At 38.7% G+C, this 17611-nt stretch overlaps 1 protein-coding gene across 1 annotated transcript in view; it reads right to left on the bottom strand.

Annotated features, from left to right (window-relative positions):
* The window catches only part of KIF13B (kinesin family member 13B), a 250412-nt gene that overhangs the window by 119181 nt on the left and 113620 nt on the right, over nt 1-17611 (bottom strand). The window contains 4 exon segments of the mRNA XM_020988799.2: nt 879-1013; nt 6371-6481; nt 12055-12267; nt 16878-16989. Of these exon segments, the coding sequence (XP_020844458.1) occupies nt 879-1013; nt 6371-6481; nt 12055-12267; nt 16878-16989 (571 nt within the window).

Raw genomic sequence — 17611 nt, 5'->3', positions numbered from 1 at the left:
TGACTATTTTAATCCATAAACAGCAAACTGATGGCTTAAATTTTAATCAAGATTGAACACTTGATTTCTTTCTAAAGCATACTAAGTGAGAAAATCATTTAAATGATTTTCATAGCATTCTCTGAGCACTCAAGCTTGGAAAAAGTTAGTATCAACATTTTTTGAAATAACAATATGTGACTATCACCACTGATCTCAAAAACCATTGCTGCCAGGACATAAAAACAAAGAAGAAAACTAAATGCAAAATTATGGTATGTTCTATATACTACCTAATTTAGGATCTAGGATCATAAGATCTAGAGTGGGAAGGGACACTAAAGATCATACAGTTTAGGAGTTCTTAATCTTTGTGTCATGGACTCCACCTTTGGCAGTCTGGTAAGCCTATGGACCCATTCTCAGAATAATGTTTTTTAATGCATAAAATAAAATATGTGGGATTACAAAGGAAACTAATTATATTGAAACATGGTCACCAAAATATTTAAAATACAAGGATACAAATCCCAAAAACAGAACTCGGCATCTTGACCAATGCCTTCATTTTCAAGATGAAAATACTGAAACACAACCAGTTTAAGTGATCTAGATAATAATTTCTCAAGGAAGCTATTTGTTCTTCAGTAATTTCAGTCAGGTCCGACTCTTCGTGACCTCATTTGGGGTTTTCTTGACAAAGATACTCGAGTGGTTTGCCATTTCCTTCTCCAGCTCATTTTACAAATGAGGAAACTGAGGCAAACAGGGTTAGGTGATTTGCCCAGGGTCACACAGCTAATAAGTTGGAGGCCAGATTTGAACTCAGGGAAATGAGACAGCCTGTGTTATGACTGGATCCTACTACAATAAATAAACTGAAAAGTAAATGATTTTACCTTTAAATAGTAAACCAGGAGCTCATTGAGGGCAGGATCAGCATTCAAATTCACAAGAAAACATTTATTATCCCCAACTTTGATTCCTGAAGACTGAAGAGATATTCCAAGACTCTCTAGCTGTTTCTGTCGTTCCTGTAAGGATATTCAAAAAATATTAATGCTATAAGTTTCAAGGTATTGAGAATATACAAAATTTAGAAGACATCACTGAATAGAACATATGAAAAATTTACATATAAATTTATATTTTTTAAGCACATTATAAACACGAACCCAAATACTACATTGGGCTCTCCTGCTGTTGCCATACAATAACCAGTACTTGTTTCCATTACTCTGACTTAACTGTGTTAATGAATGAGCATCCTCATATGTGCATTTTGTAATATATAAAATTATATGTGAGTATGTGAGGGAATTTGTATACCACAGTATATATGTGTTATGTGCATACATTTTTCCAGATGAGATTATTTCTAAGTATATATAAGAGTGAGAGAAGGAATATAAATGCATAGTCTGTGTCACAAGTCCATTTCTGGGAATACCAGTGCCTTCAGTACTTGTCTCATGGGGTTACTGAGAAGCACAAATAAGGTAATATACATAAAGTCAGTTGTCATTATCATTAACAAAAGTAGTTACGTGGAACAAGGATAGGGCTAGATCTTAGGGAGTGGCAAAGAGCAAACAGTGGGCTTCTACCATCAGGGATGCTCCCCACGACACATCAATAGGCCTCCAATTGCCAACCTGCACCTTTGGTTTTCTTTGAGCATAAGCTGCCATTAAAATAATTAATACCAAAAGCTCCAACGGTGCAGTGTTGTTGTTCAATTATTTTTTCAGTCATGTCTGACTATCTGTGACCCCATTTGGGGGGCTCTTGGCAAAGATACTGGAGTGGTTTGCCATTTCTTTCTCCAGCTCATTTTACAGATGAGGGAACACAGGCAAACAGGGGTAAGTGACTTGCTCAAGGTCACACAGCTAGTAAACATCTGAGGCTAGATTTGAACTCAGGAAGAAGAGGCTTCCTGATTCCAGGCCTGATAACCTAACCACTGCGTCACCGAGCTGCCCCAATGGGGCAGTAGCCAGCTGCCAAAAGTCCAAATAAGTGAATAAGAAAAGAAATTATCTCAAAAATTATTTGTGGTAAACTCATATTAGAGAATAAAGCTCAGGATGCTTACTTATAAGGTCCTCTTGAAAGTCATTCTAAATTCAATCGCGGAAAAAGCTGTTAGTATGCTTGGTTTATAATTTCCATGAGCTGATACATGAATTTGGCCAATCCTAAAGGATCTGGAGTTATTGTTTTGGTTTTTGCATACCTAGTATAGTGCCTTGGCTAAGAGAAGACCCTTAATAAACCCTAACCCTTCCCCCACCCTCTGAGAATCTTGCTTTATCACTGAAAAAACTAAGACCTGTCACTGAGAGTGGCCTCTTTCCACTTCTTCATCTCACCTCACTCATTTCATCACCACCTCATCCTTCACTCCTGTCTCACATAAGGGGGTGGCCCTTCTCCTTGCCAAGGAAAACTCCTCTTACATACAGTCTTCACTAGCCCATTGTCTCTCTAGTATCTTCACTCTTTCTCATGGTTAAACTCCTTGAGAAAAACTTTTTCAGTGAATTTCTCCACTTCTCTCATTCTCTTCTGCAGTCTGGCTTCCAACTTCATCGTTCAACTACAACTGCTCACTCCAAAGTTAACAATGATGTCTTAATTGTGAAATCGAATCGGCTTTTCTCTATCCTCATCCTTCTTGACCTCTCTGCTGGCTTTATCACTCCTGAGGGCACCACCTCACTGTCTCTGCTTTGTCTTTCTTCAAGACTCAGCTCAAATCTTACTTTCTGCAAGGGGCCTTTTCAGAACCTCCTCACTGCCAGGGCTTGCCCTCGGAGACTGCCTCTAATTTATTCCGTCTATACCTTGTATGTACATAGTTATTTGCATACTTTTCGTTTCTCTCATTAGAATGTGAGCTCTGTGAAGGTGGTGACTCTTTTGCCTTTCTTTGCACCTCCAGTACTTAGTACCGGGCATGCAGTCAGGACGGACAAATGCTTGGTGACTATTTACTAATTGATCTATATGCCAGTGTAAGTCACTTAAAACTTAAGTGTGCCTTCAGCAACTCTCTACGGCTTTCCTACTATGTCACAGGTTATAGAAAGTTGCTAAACTCTGGCATCTAAACAGATATAGACAATTAGATGGCCACTGAAATGTAGGAAGAGTTAACAGTACAGTGGAATCAACGAATTAAAGTATCCTAATCGGTAAGTTTTCATTAATGTGAAAGAGAAAGCCTAATCAGTTATTCACTCTCTGGTATGAAACAGTGTACTCTTCATCCTTCTCTAGACAAGGACAAGAGTGAAGGACCCTAATTGATTCACCTTAGCCAGATTAGGTTAATGATCCAAATAAGAGAAGAAAGAAGGCTCTTTTTCTTTATCTTTAAGCTGCAGATGGGGCAGCTAGGCAGAGCAGTGGATAGGGCACTGGCCTGGAGTCAGGAGGCCACGAGTCCAAATGTGAACTCAACTGCTTACTAGCTGTGTGATCCTGGCAAAGACACTTCCCCACAATTGCCTCCCCAAAAAATGCTTGCAGGATTGACTGGCATACTAGTCATATCAATAATATTCTTTGATTCTAAAAATGAATTACTGTAGCAAGTGTGTTGTATGAATTTTCTCTTGATATTTCTCATTTGAAAAGAAAAAAAAAAGATACATAAGACACTTACATGCTCTGTCTCTCTCCCTAACACACATACACTTACCAAATACATCCAGATTGCCTTTCCAAGAAATTCTAACACTAGTCAGAACAACCCAAAAGAAATATCTAGTTATTGCTGAGAAAAACACAACAATACACAAAAAAAGGAAAAAATATAACTGCTTAGGGAAATTTTCCTTAGTTTTCACAGAATGCTAAATAGGCCTTAATAGCAACTGCTGACATCAATTTAGTGCCTTACAATTTTAAAATTATAAACATTAAGCATCAGAAAGTCCTATTTTAAAATTCAAAAGTAAATCTCACATGATAAAATAAAAGTACCTCTTAAAGTATTTCCAAGAAGTTAAAAAAAAAACATGAGAAGTATCCTTTCCTTATAGTCCTTTATCATGATTCCCCTTATCATGACCATTAACGTAAAACAAAGATTTAAAAGGAACCTGGTTAATATTCTCAATAGCATGTACAAAATCAAGGACATCCTACAAAAATTATGTCATTTACTAAAAGTGTAAGAAAAAGTATATGAACAAAACTGCTATGCACTTCCTTCGGGATCCAGTCCAAACTGGTATGTAAGGTTTGCCATCATTTAATTCTAATCTAACATTCCACTATTATGTTTCTCTGAATCCTCTGCTCCTGCAAGGCTAGTTTAATCACTGTTTTCTGCACATGATTTTATTCATTCCCTCCCCACTTCCCTCTACCAAGCCAAATCCTATTTATCCTTCAAGATTCAGGTCTATAAACCTTCTCTATAAACTCTGCCTTCACAGCCATTCATCACTCACTCTATCCTTTAAAATCCTACAACACTTACTATCTATCCCACACACAACTGACAATAACTTTTCATATTTTCTTAGTTCAGTGAGACTGTAAAGTCATCAAAGACAGACATGGCTTATTACATTTTGTATGTCAGAGGTATTACATTTTGTATGTCAGAGGTATCACACTTGTGGCCCAAACCATATTAAAATGTAATTGGAAATGTTTAACAAAAATAAATAAAAATACAAGGCAAGTTAGATAATGTTAATTTGTGGTTTTCTAAGTCAACATGCCACCACATCATTTGAGTTAGACACTTGGCTTAAGATAGCACCCAGCATATAATGAGGATTCAATTAGTATATTCCAAAAAATAACCAAAGTTGATTAAATTTCAAGATCAGTGTACTATTCACCAAACAACCTCCTGTTTCAATCATCCCTGGTTCCCTTTAAGAAATATGCACCTATGCAAAACTCAAAGCCATAGGACAGATTAATGTGCTTTACACAAAGAAAATATTTTATATTGTCAGTAAATATGTGATGAAATCTTATTAACAGTGCAATACTTTTTACTGAAAGGCAATTTATCCCTCTAGGAAATGCAATCAGTTGCTGGTTTCTATTTAATATTAATTTAAAATCATTTGGTAGGAGACGGAACAACAACATAACTCATCCACCATTACTTCCTACTTGTTTTAATGGAAACCAGATTTACATTGTTCTTAGACACTTTACTATGCTCATATAACAGCATACTGCATGAAGAGACAGTGTGGCAGAGGGTGGAAAAAAAAGAAGGAACTCAGAGGACTATCCTCTGGAATACTGCAGTGCTTTGACACAGATTTGCTCAATAAATTTAGTCAGATCAATATTCAACAACATTCACCCATTCATTCCACAGATATTTATGGGGGGATCATTATGTGTAATATATCCCACTGTGGGTGATACGAAAATAAGAGTAAGAGAAAAACTAAAATTCAGTTCTTACTCATGAAGCTTATAGTCCAATGAGATATGTATAGGAATGATTATAAAGTAGAATGTGATAAGTTCTATAAAATGAGACAAACTAATTGTTTCCTTGGGCACAGTGGAAAACAGATGTATAGCCTGAGTAGTTAAGACAGATATTTCAATAAAGGGAGGGAAGCAGAGAGAATGTTAAGAAGCAGCCCTGTGTGGCTCAGGAGCAGATAGGATGCAGCAAAGGTTCCCGATCAGGTGTGACATGTCCCTATGATCAGGCACACTGGAACCTACCTAGAGCAGAAGGAGAAACTGAAGACAAATGTCACCCACTTAACAATTTTTCTTGAGCCTATGCTGTTCATTTTGGCACATTCATAATGATGCCACCAAAATTAGCTAATGTTATGAATGCATTTTTGAAAGGCTTACGCAGATCTGCAGAAATGATAACCTTATTATAGGAGCTGGCAGGCAATAAAGATGACAGCCTAAACTGTACCATTAAACATTTTGTAGCTTGGGCAACTCTTATTTCAGCTCCTTACAAACCCGCCTAGGAAAATGATGAAAATGCTCACCAGTAGGCAGCATATTTCACTGAAATTTAAGGGATGAAAACCAGAAGCCATAAATTAATCAGTCTGAAAACTTGTAAGTTCCCCTTCAGTGCAATTACTCTGATGAGACACTGGAAAAATACTTCTCTTGCACGGTGAACAGTACTGCCAGTTTGCCTCAGGCTTCTTCTGGGAGAAAAAAACCAAACACTACCAACAACAAGAGCCCTTGACTTAGCATCTGAATGCTCATCATTGGCACAGAGCTGGCCACACATAAAATCAAAAGAAAAAGGAAAGACCACAGTAAAATAAGAAACTACATTTCAACATAATCAAAAATAATCATGAAGAGTTGTGGAGTATTTTGAATGAGTTTTGAAGAATATTTTAACACTAACCTGTGCGATCTCCTCTGTTTTTCTTAATTTCTCTTCCCAGGTTACAGTCATTTCTTGAATCAATTTCTCCGATTCTTCTAGCCGATCCTTTAGTTCTGGTGATTTCATGGCCTATAAAGAGAAAATATTTTAACCTTAAAGTGTAAGATGCCTTGAAAAAAGGAGATGCTAAACCTAATGGGACAAAAGTAACAATCTGCCTCATCTCAGCTCAACAGCACAGTGAGGTCTTTGACCTAGGCAAAAACACACAATGGACTGTCACTGATACACAGAATCTCTATTGTACTATCTGTGATTAGCTAAGGCATAAAAAGTCGTGCCATAGGGAAAAGTGTAGTGGATTTTGAAACAGTTAACCAAGGTTCAGTTCCAGGCTCCGCTTCTTTTTAACTGTGTGGCCTTGGGAAAAAAAATCACATAAACTCTCTGAACCTCAATTTGCTCATTTTTAAGAGTGAGTTTGTAAAACAATGGGGCTAAAGCACTGTAAAGACAAAACAACCTTGAAAGACTCATCAATGCAATGACCAACCACAATTCCAGAGAACTAGCAGTAAACCATTTTACCCACCTCCTGACAGAGAGGTGATGGATTCAAGACGTAGATAAAGACATATTTTGGGGGAGATGAAAAATGTGGGACTTTGTTTCACTTAACTATGTATACTTGTTATATATGTCTAACTATCTATATGTAAAATGTTATGTATGTATAATATGTATAAATATCTATATGTAAAGTTATATATATATATATAAATACGTGTAACTACATATACAAGGATTTTGGATTTCTTTTTTTAATCAGAAAGGGGAAGAAAACTAATGCATGTTACTTTAAAAATTAAATAAAATTTTTTTTAAAAGATGGTGGGGTTAAACTACAGCTCTAAGGTCTTTTCCAAATCCATATTCTATGATCTGTATGAGCAATAATTAATTAGATCTGGCAGGTTATTTTTTCTGACCACTTTGCAAACAGATAACCACTTTTAAAGAGCCACTTGGTAAAATATGGAATAATGGGCTACATTAATCCAAATGAGCAAAAATTTTAGTGTATTAATGGTTTTATTCCAGAAGGCTGTTCATTTAGAATCACAGAGATAACTTACTATAGTATCATTAATAACAACAATATTGCTTTATGGTTTACAACAAACTTTACATCATTTTCTCATCTGATCCTCAAAACAACCCTGGGAGATAAGTATTATTCTCTCTCTATCTTATGGGTTAGAAATTCAGGGATGGCTCAAAGCTTACTTACACAATTAGTTGTGTGTGTGTGTGTGTGTGTGTGTGTGTGTGTGTGTGTGTGTGTGTGTGTGTGTGTGTCCGTGTGTGTGTCCGTGTGTCCACTACCAGCTCTACCCTCATCTACCACAACCACCAATAACCCCATGCCTTCTAAGCTACAGGCCTCCTGAAGAGGCAGGGGATTCTCTCCAGGGGAGATAAGGGACCCCCACCTGCGGACACTCCCCAGGACTAAATTTTTCTTTTTTGCTGGGCCTTGCCCAGGAGACAGAGAGAGGTCCCAGCCCCCACCCCTACCACTCCACACACCAAAGCTGCCTCTGGGGGTCCAGGCTCACTGGATGGCCTCTAAAGCCATCGGTGCTCTTACCCTGGGCTTGTACAGGTCCCCATCATTCTGGGTTGGTGGTGGCCAGGTCAAATCCCATGTCATGGGACCAAGGTCTGCGTGTATGGTGGGGATAAAAGAGGACAGCAGATTGGGTCCTCAGCCCGTTCAGGATGGGCTTCTACAATGCGGCCTGGACCTTCAACCCCAAACCCACTTCCTGCTATTATCTCAGGTTTTCCAACCACACCAAGAAGCCACCAAGAGGCCAGTGTAAACTGGAAACTGGTGTCAATGCCAAAATAAAAAAGTTTTTAATTAACAAAAAAAGAGAGAGAGAGCAAGATGGGATACGACTTCAAGACCAGACTACTCTCTATACCCTCTCTATTCCAAATGGTACCCTAAATGAAAGAATCAATAATTTGCTTACTAAATTTAGAGACAAATTATATGATGTTGCTAAGACTGGCAGGCATTAGTCCAGTATAAAGAAATATTTAAGGGTAAGGAGGTAACAGAGGTAGCAGATAAGAGGTAGCAGAGTGAACAGACCTCCAAATTTGGAGTTATTAAGACTGTTTCCAATAGTAACTAGCTCTCTGATCCTGGACAAGTCATTTCTCTGAGCTTTACTTCCCTCATCTGTAAAATGTGGGAAACAATAATACTCACTTTGTTATTTCAAGGCTCAAATGAGATCATATGTATAAAGCGCTTTATAAAATTTAGATGGCTCCATGTTAGCTATGATTGTTATTGTTACTACTATTACAGATTATAAATGGATTGTATTTCCTATATAGCGCCATAGTGAAAAAAGTCAAATGATAACAGAACATATTAAGATCACATCATTTAAGGAATAGATTGCCATCTTTGTTTTATTCTCTACACTGGTCAGACAAGAAATGTCAAACATGCATCACCAGCGGCCCAAACCAGGTTAAAAGGTAACTGGGAAATACTTAACAAAAAAAAAATACAATAAAAAACAGATGATGTCACTATGATCTTCTAAGTCAATGTGTGACCCACAGAGAGACTTCTGTACGGCTCAGGCGTATTCAGGTTTGACAGTACTGGGTTAAACTCTTGGTAGAACACAACAGAAAACTGGAAATCTGCAATACCCCAAACACAAACATTGTCTATGCTTTCCCAGGACAATCTCATGGTCTACTGCAGTACTTCTTATGCTAAATGAGAAGTGAGAATAGCTGGCTGAGACACACTTTACTGACATTAAGTCCAGCAACCAGTCCCTCAGGACACACGAAGTACTGGTCAGGATTTATGTGCCTGTTCCGTATTATACAAAGCACTATGGAGGATACAGAAGAATTATGAGACATACTGTCTTTCCATAAGGACCTATAGTCCATTTAGAGGGTGAAGGGGGAGGGGGGAAAATTAATACACAATAAAAGGGGATATACATAATTAAATGCTAATTGATTAGATAGTAAACTGGAAAGGGGAAATCTGTGAGGAGTGCCGTTTTTCCACCCATTAGACAATTAGCTCTTAGAGGGCAGGGTTCATCTTACTTTTATCTTTGTATCCCTACTGCCATTATGGAGCTTAGCAAATAGTAAGTGCTTAATAAATGTTTTCCATTAATTAGTTCATTAATCTATTAAAGCTTTTCAATTAACCCTGCCATCACCTCAAGGTGAGTTCTAAGGTATTGCAGTAGACAAAACACTGGACTTGGAGTCAGGAAAATCTGGTTTTAAGTCCTGCCTCAGACACTTCACTTCATGTTTGTCTGTCTCTGTTCCCTCATCTATAAAATGGGGATGTAGATGCTCTTATAGCACCTACATTTCAGAGCTGTTTTGGGGATTAAATGAGAGAATGTTTGTGAAGTGCTAGGCAAACCTTAAAATGCCATATGCTGTTATTATTATTATTATTATTATTATTATTATTATTATTATTATAACCATTCGCAGCCGGGTCCTAAAAATGGTTATCTACATTCATTGCTTCCATTTCCTTATATCTCGTTCATTTCAAACCACTTACAATTTCACTTCCAACCCTAAAGACTGGCCTGAAATTGCTCTCCCCAAGATTACCAACCATACCCGCTAAATCCAACAGCATTTTCCTCAGTCCTCACCACTCCTGACTTCTCTAAAGTTTTCACTCTGTAGACCGGATGCTCTCTCTTCCTTTGTTTTTAGGGGCATTCCTCTCTTAGTTCTCTTCCTCCTAGTGACTTATTCTCAGCATTCTGTATTGAATCCTCCTCGTCAATTCTTCTCCCACACACTAGATGTGCCTATCAGCACATTTTGGGTTTGTCTTAGGTCCTCTCCTCTCTCTCTAGTCTATCCCTTGTAGATTCATTTATCATCTGTATACTGGTAATACTCAAATCTATGCCACTAGCTCTAATCTCTCTTCTGAAGTATGGTCCTATGTTGTTAACCGCATGACAGACAGCTCCACTGAGGTGTCCCAAAGGCATTTCAAACTCAATATGTCTAAGATAGAACTCTTATTTCCTCCAAAATGCACTGTAACCTAAAATTCCTTGTTTAAATTGAGGGCACTCATCTTCCTCCCAGTCACCTAGGTGCAAAACCTTAGGGTCATCCTCATTCTCGATAGCCAAGCAAATGCCAAGGCTTGCCAATTCTCCCTCCAAAACTTTTCACATGGTTGTCAGTCAGCAAGCATTTGTTAAAGGTTTATCAAGTACCAGGCATAGTGTAAATTTCTGGTGATAAAAAGAAAAGTAAAAATATCATTCCTGCTCCCAAGGAGCCTACAGAGAGAAAATACGCAAAAAAATTGCATATGTAGGCTATGTATAGTATATAAATGGAAGGTTAATTCTGAGGAAAGAGACTACTAATGGGGTGAGCTCTAAAAAGCCTCTTGCAGAAGACATTTGAGGTATTTGAAGGTGTTTGAGCTGAGTTTTGAAAGAAGTCAAGAGCTAAGGTGAGGAGGGAAAGCATTTTAGGCATGCGGACATCCTACCCATTCTCTCCGTTCACAGAGCTGCTAGACTAGTTCAGATCCTCACCAACTCTCACCTCATTCGTTGTTGTCCTTCATACTCAAAGGAGACCAAAATGACATCACTACGCTGGAGTCAAGGTTCAGTGCGTCCGATCATGGCTGATCAGACCAGTATAAGCTCAGAAGGCTTTACCACAGGTCGGGCACAAATAGTCTGTTTGAACATCTGGAGTGGAGATGTCTCTAAATTTAGGCACCTCAGGCCTCTAATCTTTTTCTTCTCTAATCCATCCTCCACACAGCTACCAAGGTGATATTAGTAAAACATATCCACCCATACCAAATCCCTTCCTCCACTTTAAAAATAAATCCATTTTTACCTACCTTTGTACAAGCTTTTTCTGGAACATATCACCTCCTCAATTCTTCCTCATGGAATCCTAGCCTCCATCAAAGCACAGTCCAAACACCACTACTAAACAAAGGCTTTCCTGACCCAGCCCTACCACACATTAGCGATTGGAACTTTCTTCGTCCTCAAATGATTTTGTATCCACTCTGTATTTGCTGCTTATTTATGTCTATGGTGTATCCTTCAAGACTAGACTAATCTCTGGGTGAGCAAGGGGACAGTTTTGTTTTGGTCTTGTACCCACAATGCCTAGCCCATAGTAGATATTTAATAAATGTTGGTTAAACTGAATTGCCTGTTGCTTTCATTCTAGTCCCCCAAAATAATTTATTTCCCTTTGTTCTATTTTCCCGTGCCATCCCCTACACCTGTGAATGTAAGCCTCTAAAAAGCAAGGTCTGCTTCATTTCTGTCTTTTTCTCTCCAGAGCACAGGGATTGACACATGGTAGGGAATCAATAAATGCCAGTGGACTAATTAACAACCTGCTACGTTACCGGTATTACAATTAATTTTCCTTCTTTTAGTCAAAATTCACCTCAATTCCCACTTTGTACACAAAGTCTAACTTAAATATAGAATTCCTGAATGGAAAAGACCATTATTTGAGGGACAAAGAGAACGCAACCCAAACCTTGGCTTTAGTGGATTCTCATAGAAACAACAGGAATCCCTAAACCAGTTATTAAAATGTGCCTGTACCTCTGCTTTGCTGAGCTGTTCTCGGAGCTTTTCTACTTCTTCTCGGAGATCCCGAATGATTCGAGCATTGGGGTCTTCATTCACTATGGCATGGTTCACAATGTGTTTGGCTCTGTCAGCGTACCTCAAAGTTGAAAGGGTCTCATCGTAGTTATCAGCTGCAGGGCTGACAGTGGCCACCATGGCCGTCTTGCTGTTACCCCCAAGACTATCCTGAAGGAGAAAAAAAATAATAAAATCATAGAATGTTCCAATTGGGAGGGACCTCAAAGAAAAACTATTCAAACTCCATCCTACAGAGAAGAAAAATGAAAGCTAGAGAAGTGAAATGATTTATCCAAGGCTACAAAGTCACTTAACAGCAGAGCCAGGCTAAAATTCAGGCTTCTTGACCCACAATCCCATAAGCATTCTGCCACATCAGATGAAATTCTTCATTTAATTATACATAAAGAAAAAATATATATAACTGGTTTGCCTGGCATAATTGGTCATTAGAAATGTCAATTTATCCATCACTAATAAACAAAACTATTATACATCAGCATATATTCACTGGTAGATGAATGTTATCTAGTTCTCCTGTAAAATAAAGATTTGTGTTAGAGGTCTCCCAAAAAGGTACTAAATAACCAAAGCACCATTTCATTTATGATTGGGCTGCATAAAATGATAGAGGTAAAGACCATTCTCCTGCCACAATCGTTAAAGGGATACTTTCTAATTTTGTGGGTTCTATGGTACTAGATTAATATGACCAGAACGTACCGCTAGCTTTTGGTCACCAGCAATCTTTACTTGAACCTCTGAAATTATGTGACAAAACATACCAGAATATTAGTAAGACTCCAAAAGATGAAATCAAGACATTTCAGTTCACTTTAAGATCTTAAAATTTCAAGTACTTCATGCTCTACAGCACCTTTTCCCCACAAAAGCCAAATCCAGGAAAAGGCTTGCTGTACGTGCAATAAAGAAAACCAGACTTGCAGTCAGGAAAGTTGGGCCCTCAAGGCTTGCAAGCTGTGTGACCACAGGCAAGTCACCTTGCCTATTTCCTCCTTGGTGAAATGAGAAAAATAATACCTATAGCACCTACTCCACAGGTACAGCTCAAAAAAGGAAACATGTATAAAGTGTTCTGTATGCTTTAAAGGACTATTTCTTAACAGAAATTGTGGCTATTATATTCTAGTTCTCCCTGGTTTAAGATTCTATGCCTCTGAAGTCTATCACCCCACGCATATAGAAAAATAATGACTCTGAGGTACAAGCCTGACCACATGAATCTCTTTTCAGAAATTTAACTTAGCCCCCTATTGTCACTAGGATAAAAAATAAACTCTTCAGTCTGACATGTAAGGCCCTCCACAATCTGGATTCAACCCACCTTTACAGTTATTTCATTCTCATGCCTCTTCACATACTTTCTGTTCCAAAGTAACTGGCCTAACTGTTCCCTAAATTCAACATCTCATCTTTACATCTTGCCAAAGACTCTGTCCTTCACAACCCTCATGCCTGGAATGCATTCTCTCCTCAGCTTCCTTTAAATCTCTACCCCAGGAGCCATATCCTACATAAACCTTTCCTAACCACCACTCTCAACCCCCATGAGAGGGTCAATAACTAGGGGCTATTTTTTTGTCCTTATATCCCTTCTTCACACATAGTAAACACTTAATAAATGTTAGGTTAAATAAACTGACTCCACCTGGATGTCAATACAGGACAGAATACATGGAATCAGATGACACATGGGTTTGACACTTGCAGGACTTTGTAACAGACCCTAGTGACCTCTCAAGCCACTGCTCCCCCATGAACCAAATGAAGAGTTGGTCCAGACTAGCTCGAAGGCTCCCACCAGCTCTAAATCCCACCACCTTCTATTTTTCCACACCCAAACTGGTCACTACAGTGAGAGAGACTCATTTAAGTGAGATGGTAAATAATCTGGCACCAAGGTCTGCTTGTGTCACTCACCTGTATGTCAGAGAAGAAAGAACGGTGGACCTAGAGAGGCTATACACAGGCTCGAGTCCTGCCTGTCTCCCGAGCTGTACAAGAACAGGTGAGTCACTGAACCTGGTCAAGCCTCAGACTGGACGTCTATAAAATGGGGTAAAACCTATGGGGCTGGCCTCATCAGTGACCTGACCTATTTAAAGTGCTTTGCAAAATTAAAGATCAGTTGTTATGATTATGATTATTATTACTACTGCTTCTACTGCTATTGCTGCTACAGCCACCACCACCACCGCCACCACCACCACCACCACCACCACCACCACCACCACCACCACCACCACCTATAAAAAAACACCACCAACAACCTCCTTAGCCTGATAATTAAGGATCTGCATAATCTAGCACTGAGTTTTCTTTCCAAGTTTATCTCACATTACACTCCATGCTGCATGCTAAACTCTGGCCAAACAGGACTACTGGCTGTGCCCAGAACTCAAACTGTTATTTCTCACACTTCTCTGTATTCATACATGCTTTTGTCTCATTCTTAGAATATACTCCTTTTAGTAGCAGCTGATCTGTAGGTCCAAGGACCTGCGTTCTACTCCTGGTGCTGCCAAAAAACTAAATCTTTGGCTTTAGGTGAATCATGTAATTTCTTCAGGCATCAGTATCTTCATCTGTAAAACAAGGGGTTTAGACCAGATGATTCCTACCCCTTCCTGCTCCCACAGAGATTTAACAGCTAACACTCCAAAATCTATTTACACATCTGCTACTAACAATTCAGTTTGCTATAGAAACACAAATAAAGGCATTCCTTCCTGAAAGAAAATTCACGAGAAGGAATGAAACAGTGTTAAAGTCGGTTATTTTGGGCTAGGAGGAATCATGGCTTTCTGAAAGCTCTCTGTCCCCAAGCTTGATGACTGCTTCATTTATAGATGCCAATCTAACATTTCTGACACACTTGCATTTGGCAACCTCCTAATAATGCTAAGGAGAGTCCCACACACATTAATGAGATTCAAGAGTTGCTTCTAAAGATCCCAACTCAGTTTGCCAATCTGTGCACCAACAACACTGAGGTAGGTGGGCCTTTCAACAACCACATACTGTTAGCCCCTAACAGCTACCAAAGGGACTGGCTAAAAGAAGATTTGCAACAATAGCTGCCACAGTGAAAAGCCGCACATAGTGTGCTTCAGTTTATGCTGAGGGAAGGAAACCTGGCCAACAACAAATACTTGATATTTTAAAAGCACTTTGTGACTTTTAAAGCAACAATATATTCTGCCTACACTGAAAATAGCTGAAGCCGCCCAGAAAAAGGAAGTAACAACAAAAGAACTGGCACTTTTTCAAAGAAAAAGGAAAGTCCTTCATTTACTGTTTGTGGAATTAGACAAATTCTGCTTCAGATGTAGCGGATTCAAAGGAAGTTAAACATGAAAAGAATGGAACTTTCAGAATCTTAAGATTTTTAGAGCTTAAGGTGCAACAGATGAGAAGGAATAGCAACAGTCAAAGGGGCTCAGTGACTCCCCAAAGGTCACAGAGCTACTGAGAAGTGATAGGAGCCCGGGGGGTGGAGGGTGGGGGAGCTCAGGTCTCCTGTTTAACTAAATCTGGCAAGTTTTCAACTATTCTATGCTGTCTCCTAGCATGGGGGGGGGGAGTGTGAAGAGGATGAAAAATGGCCTAAAAAAGCCATAATACATTACATGCACATAAGAATGCCTGTACTCCTTAAAAGACAATAAACAAACCTGTCAGTGATTAAATATTCATAACTAATGCACATTAGAATAAAATTCTTATTTATTTATTTATTTGTTTGCTTGTTTTTAGGGCGGGCAATTGGGTTAAGTGACTTGCCCAAGGTCACACAGCTAGTATGTGTTACCTATCTGAGGCTGGATTTGAACTCAGGTACTCCTGAATCTAGGGCTGGTGCTCTATCCACTGTGCCACCTAGCTGCCCCTAGAATAAAATTCTTACACAGAAAAACATTCTAGCATGAAGAAAATTAATTTAGTTTCTCTCTCCCTTCAGAAAATAACTGTTAGCTACTACTTGCTGCACACCTAGAGGTAGCATGTTGTGGGAGAAAACATGGTGAATTTGAAAACAAAAAACAAAGTAAAATCCAACTCAACAAATTCAATAAACATTAAGTACCTCCTGTATACCTAAAGACTGTAAATGAGGAAACTACAAAGTTATGTTTTATTTGGTTTTTTTTAATCTAAAACACATGGCTGATGCTGTCACTGGACTCAGGAGACCTAGAAACAGATAACTATAAAACACAGTATTATACAATAGGCATGTCAGAACGGTATAGAATAAAGCACTATCTGAGCTTTGAGAGAAAGAAAAGATGGCTGCAACTGATACCAGCTTCCACTGAAAAAGGGGAAGAGAAAGGAATAAGCATTTATTAAATGCCACTGTGCACCAAGCACTGTACTAAGTACTTTTCAAATATCATCTCATTTGATCCTTTTAACAATCCTTCGAGGTACGTGTTATTATGATCCTCATTTTACAGTTAAGAAAACTGCAGCAGACAGAAGATAAAGGAATTGCTCAGGATCATATAGCTAGTAAGTGTCTGAGGATGGATTTGAACTCAGATCTTCTCTACTTCAGGCCCAGCATTCTATCCATGTGCCACCTCGCTGCCTTCCAAACAGGAGAAAATCAAGGAGGGTTGCACACATTTCTTCCAGAGGTTTTATCTCACACAGAGGAAGTATTCTGACTGTAAATTCAGACACCAAAACATTCTATCTTTATTCTTTGCTCCTTCTCTTCTATTAAAAATTTGAAGAAAAAAAGTACTTACTTTTAAGAGCCAGGTAAGGACAGAGTCACGGTATGGAACAAATTTGTTCTTGTTTCTTCCAGCACCCTGATCTGCGAGGGCTGAGATAACCAGACCAAGGGTGGTGAGGGACCTGCAGGGTGTCATGAACAGTAGTAAGCAAAAAAAAAAATCTAGAGATAAAATGTCTTAACACATCCATCAAGATTGATTGGGCCCACATCTGAGTGACACTATGACCCTGTGGTCAGCATAATGGCATTCAATTGCAAGCCTATGGAAACTACAAATTAATACTTCTACCTACTACTGCTGAGCAAATCAAACTCCTTCTTCAAGAGTCTCCATTCAAGCCTGCGGTGAAAATCATTAGCCTGCTGCACACTTATGATGCATGTAGATACCACATGAAAGAAATCACCAAAAACAAGGCCAATACAAAGAGAGTCTTGTGTCAGAGAACTCCCCTATGAAAAATAATCCTTCACAAGTTTTCTGTTAAAGTAAACCCAACACTAAAAGATTTCAGCCATCTGATCACTGCAATGCCTGATGGTGATTTTAGAAGACATCTACGGCATGCTTTCTATCTGTCAATAGGGAGATGGTGGACTATAGTTTTAGAATGGGGCATAAGGCTAACATCTGTTTTGCCTGAATGCATTTTTTTGTTTGTTTCAAGAAAGGGTTGGATTAGATTGGGGAAATCACTGGGAAGGGAAATAATTTTTTTTAAAGCATCAATAAAACAATTT

Source organism: Phascolarctos cinereus, unplaced genomic scaffold (assembly GCF_003287225.1).
Source record: "Phascolarctos cinereus isolate Bilbo 61053 unplaced genomic scaffold, phaCin_HiC Scaffold_2;HRSCAF=192, whole genome shotgun sequence".
NCBI classification, from domain to species: Eukaryota; Metazoa; Chordata; class Mammalia; order Diprotodontia; family Phascolarctidae; genus Phascolarctos; species Phascolarctos cinereus.
This window is presented reverse-complemented; position numbering and strand designations above follow the sequence as displayed.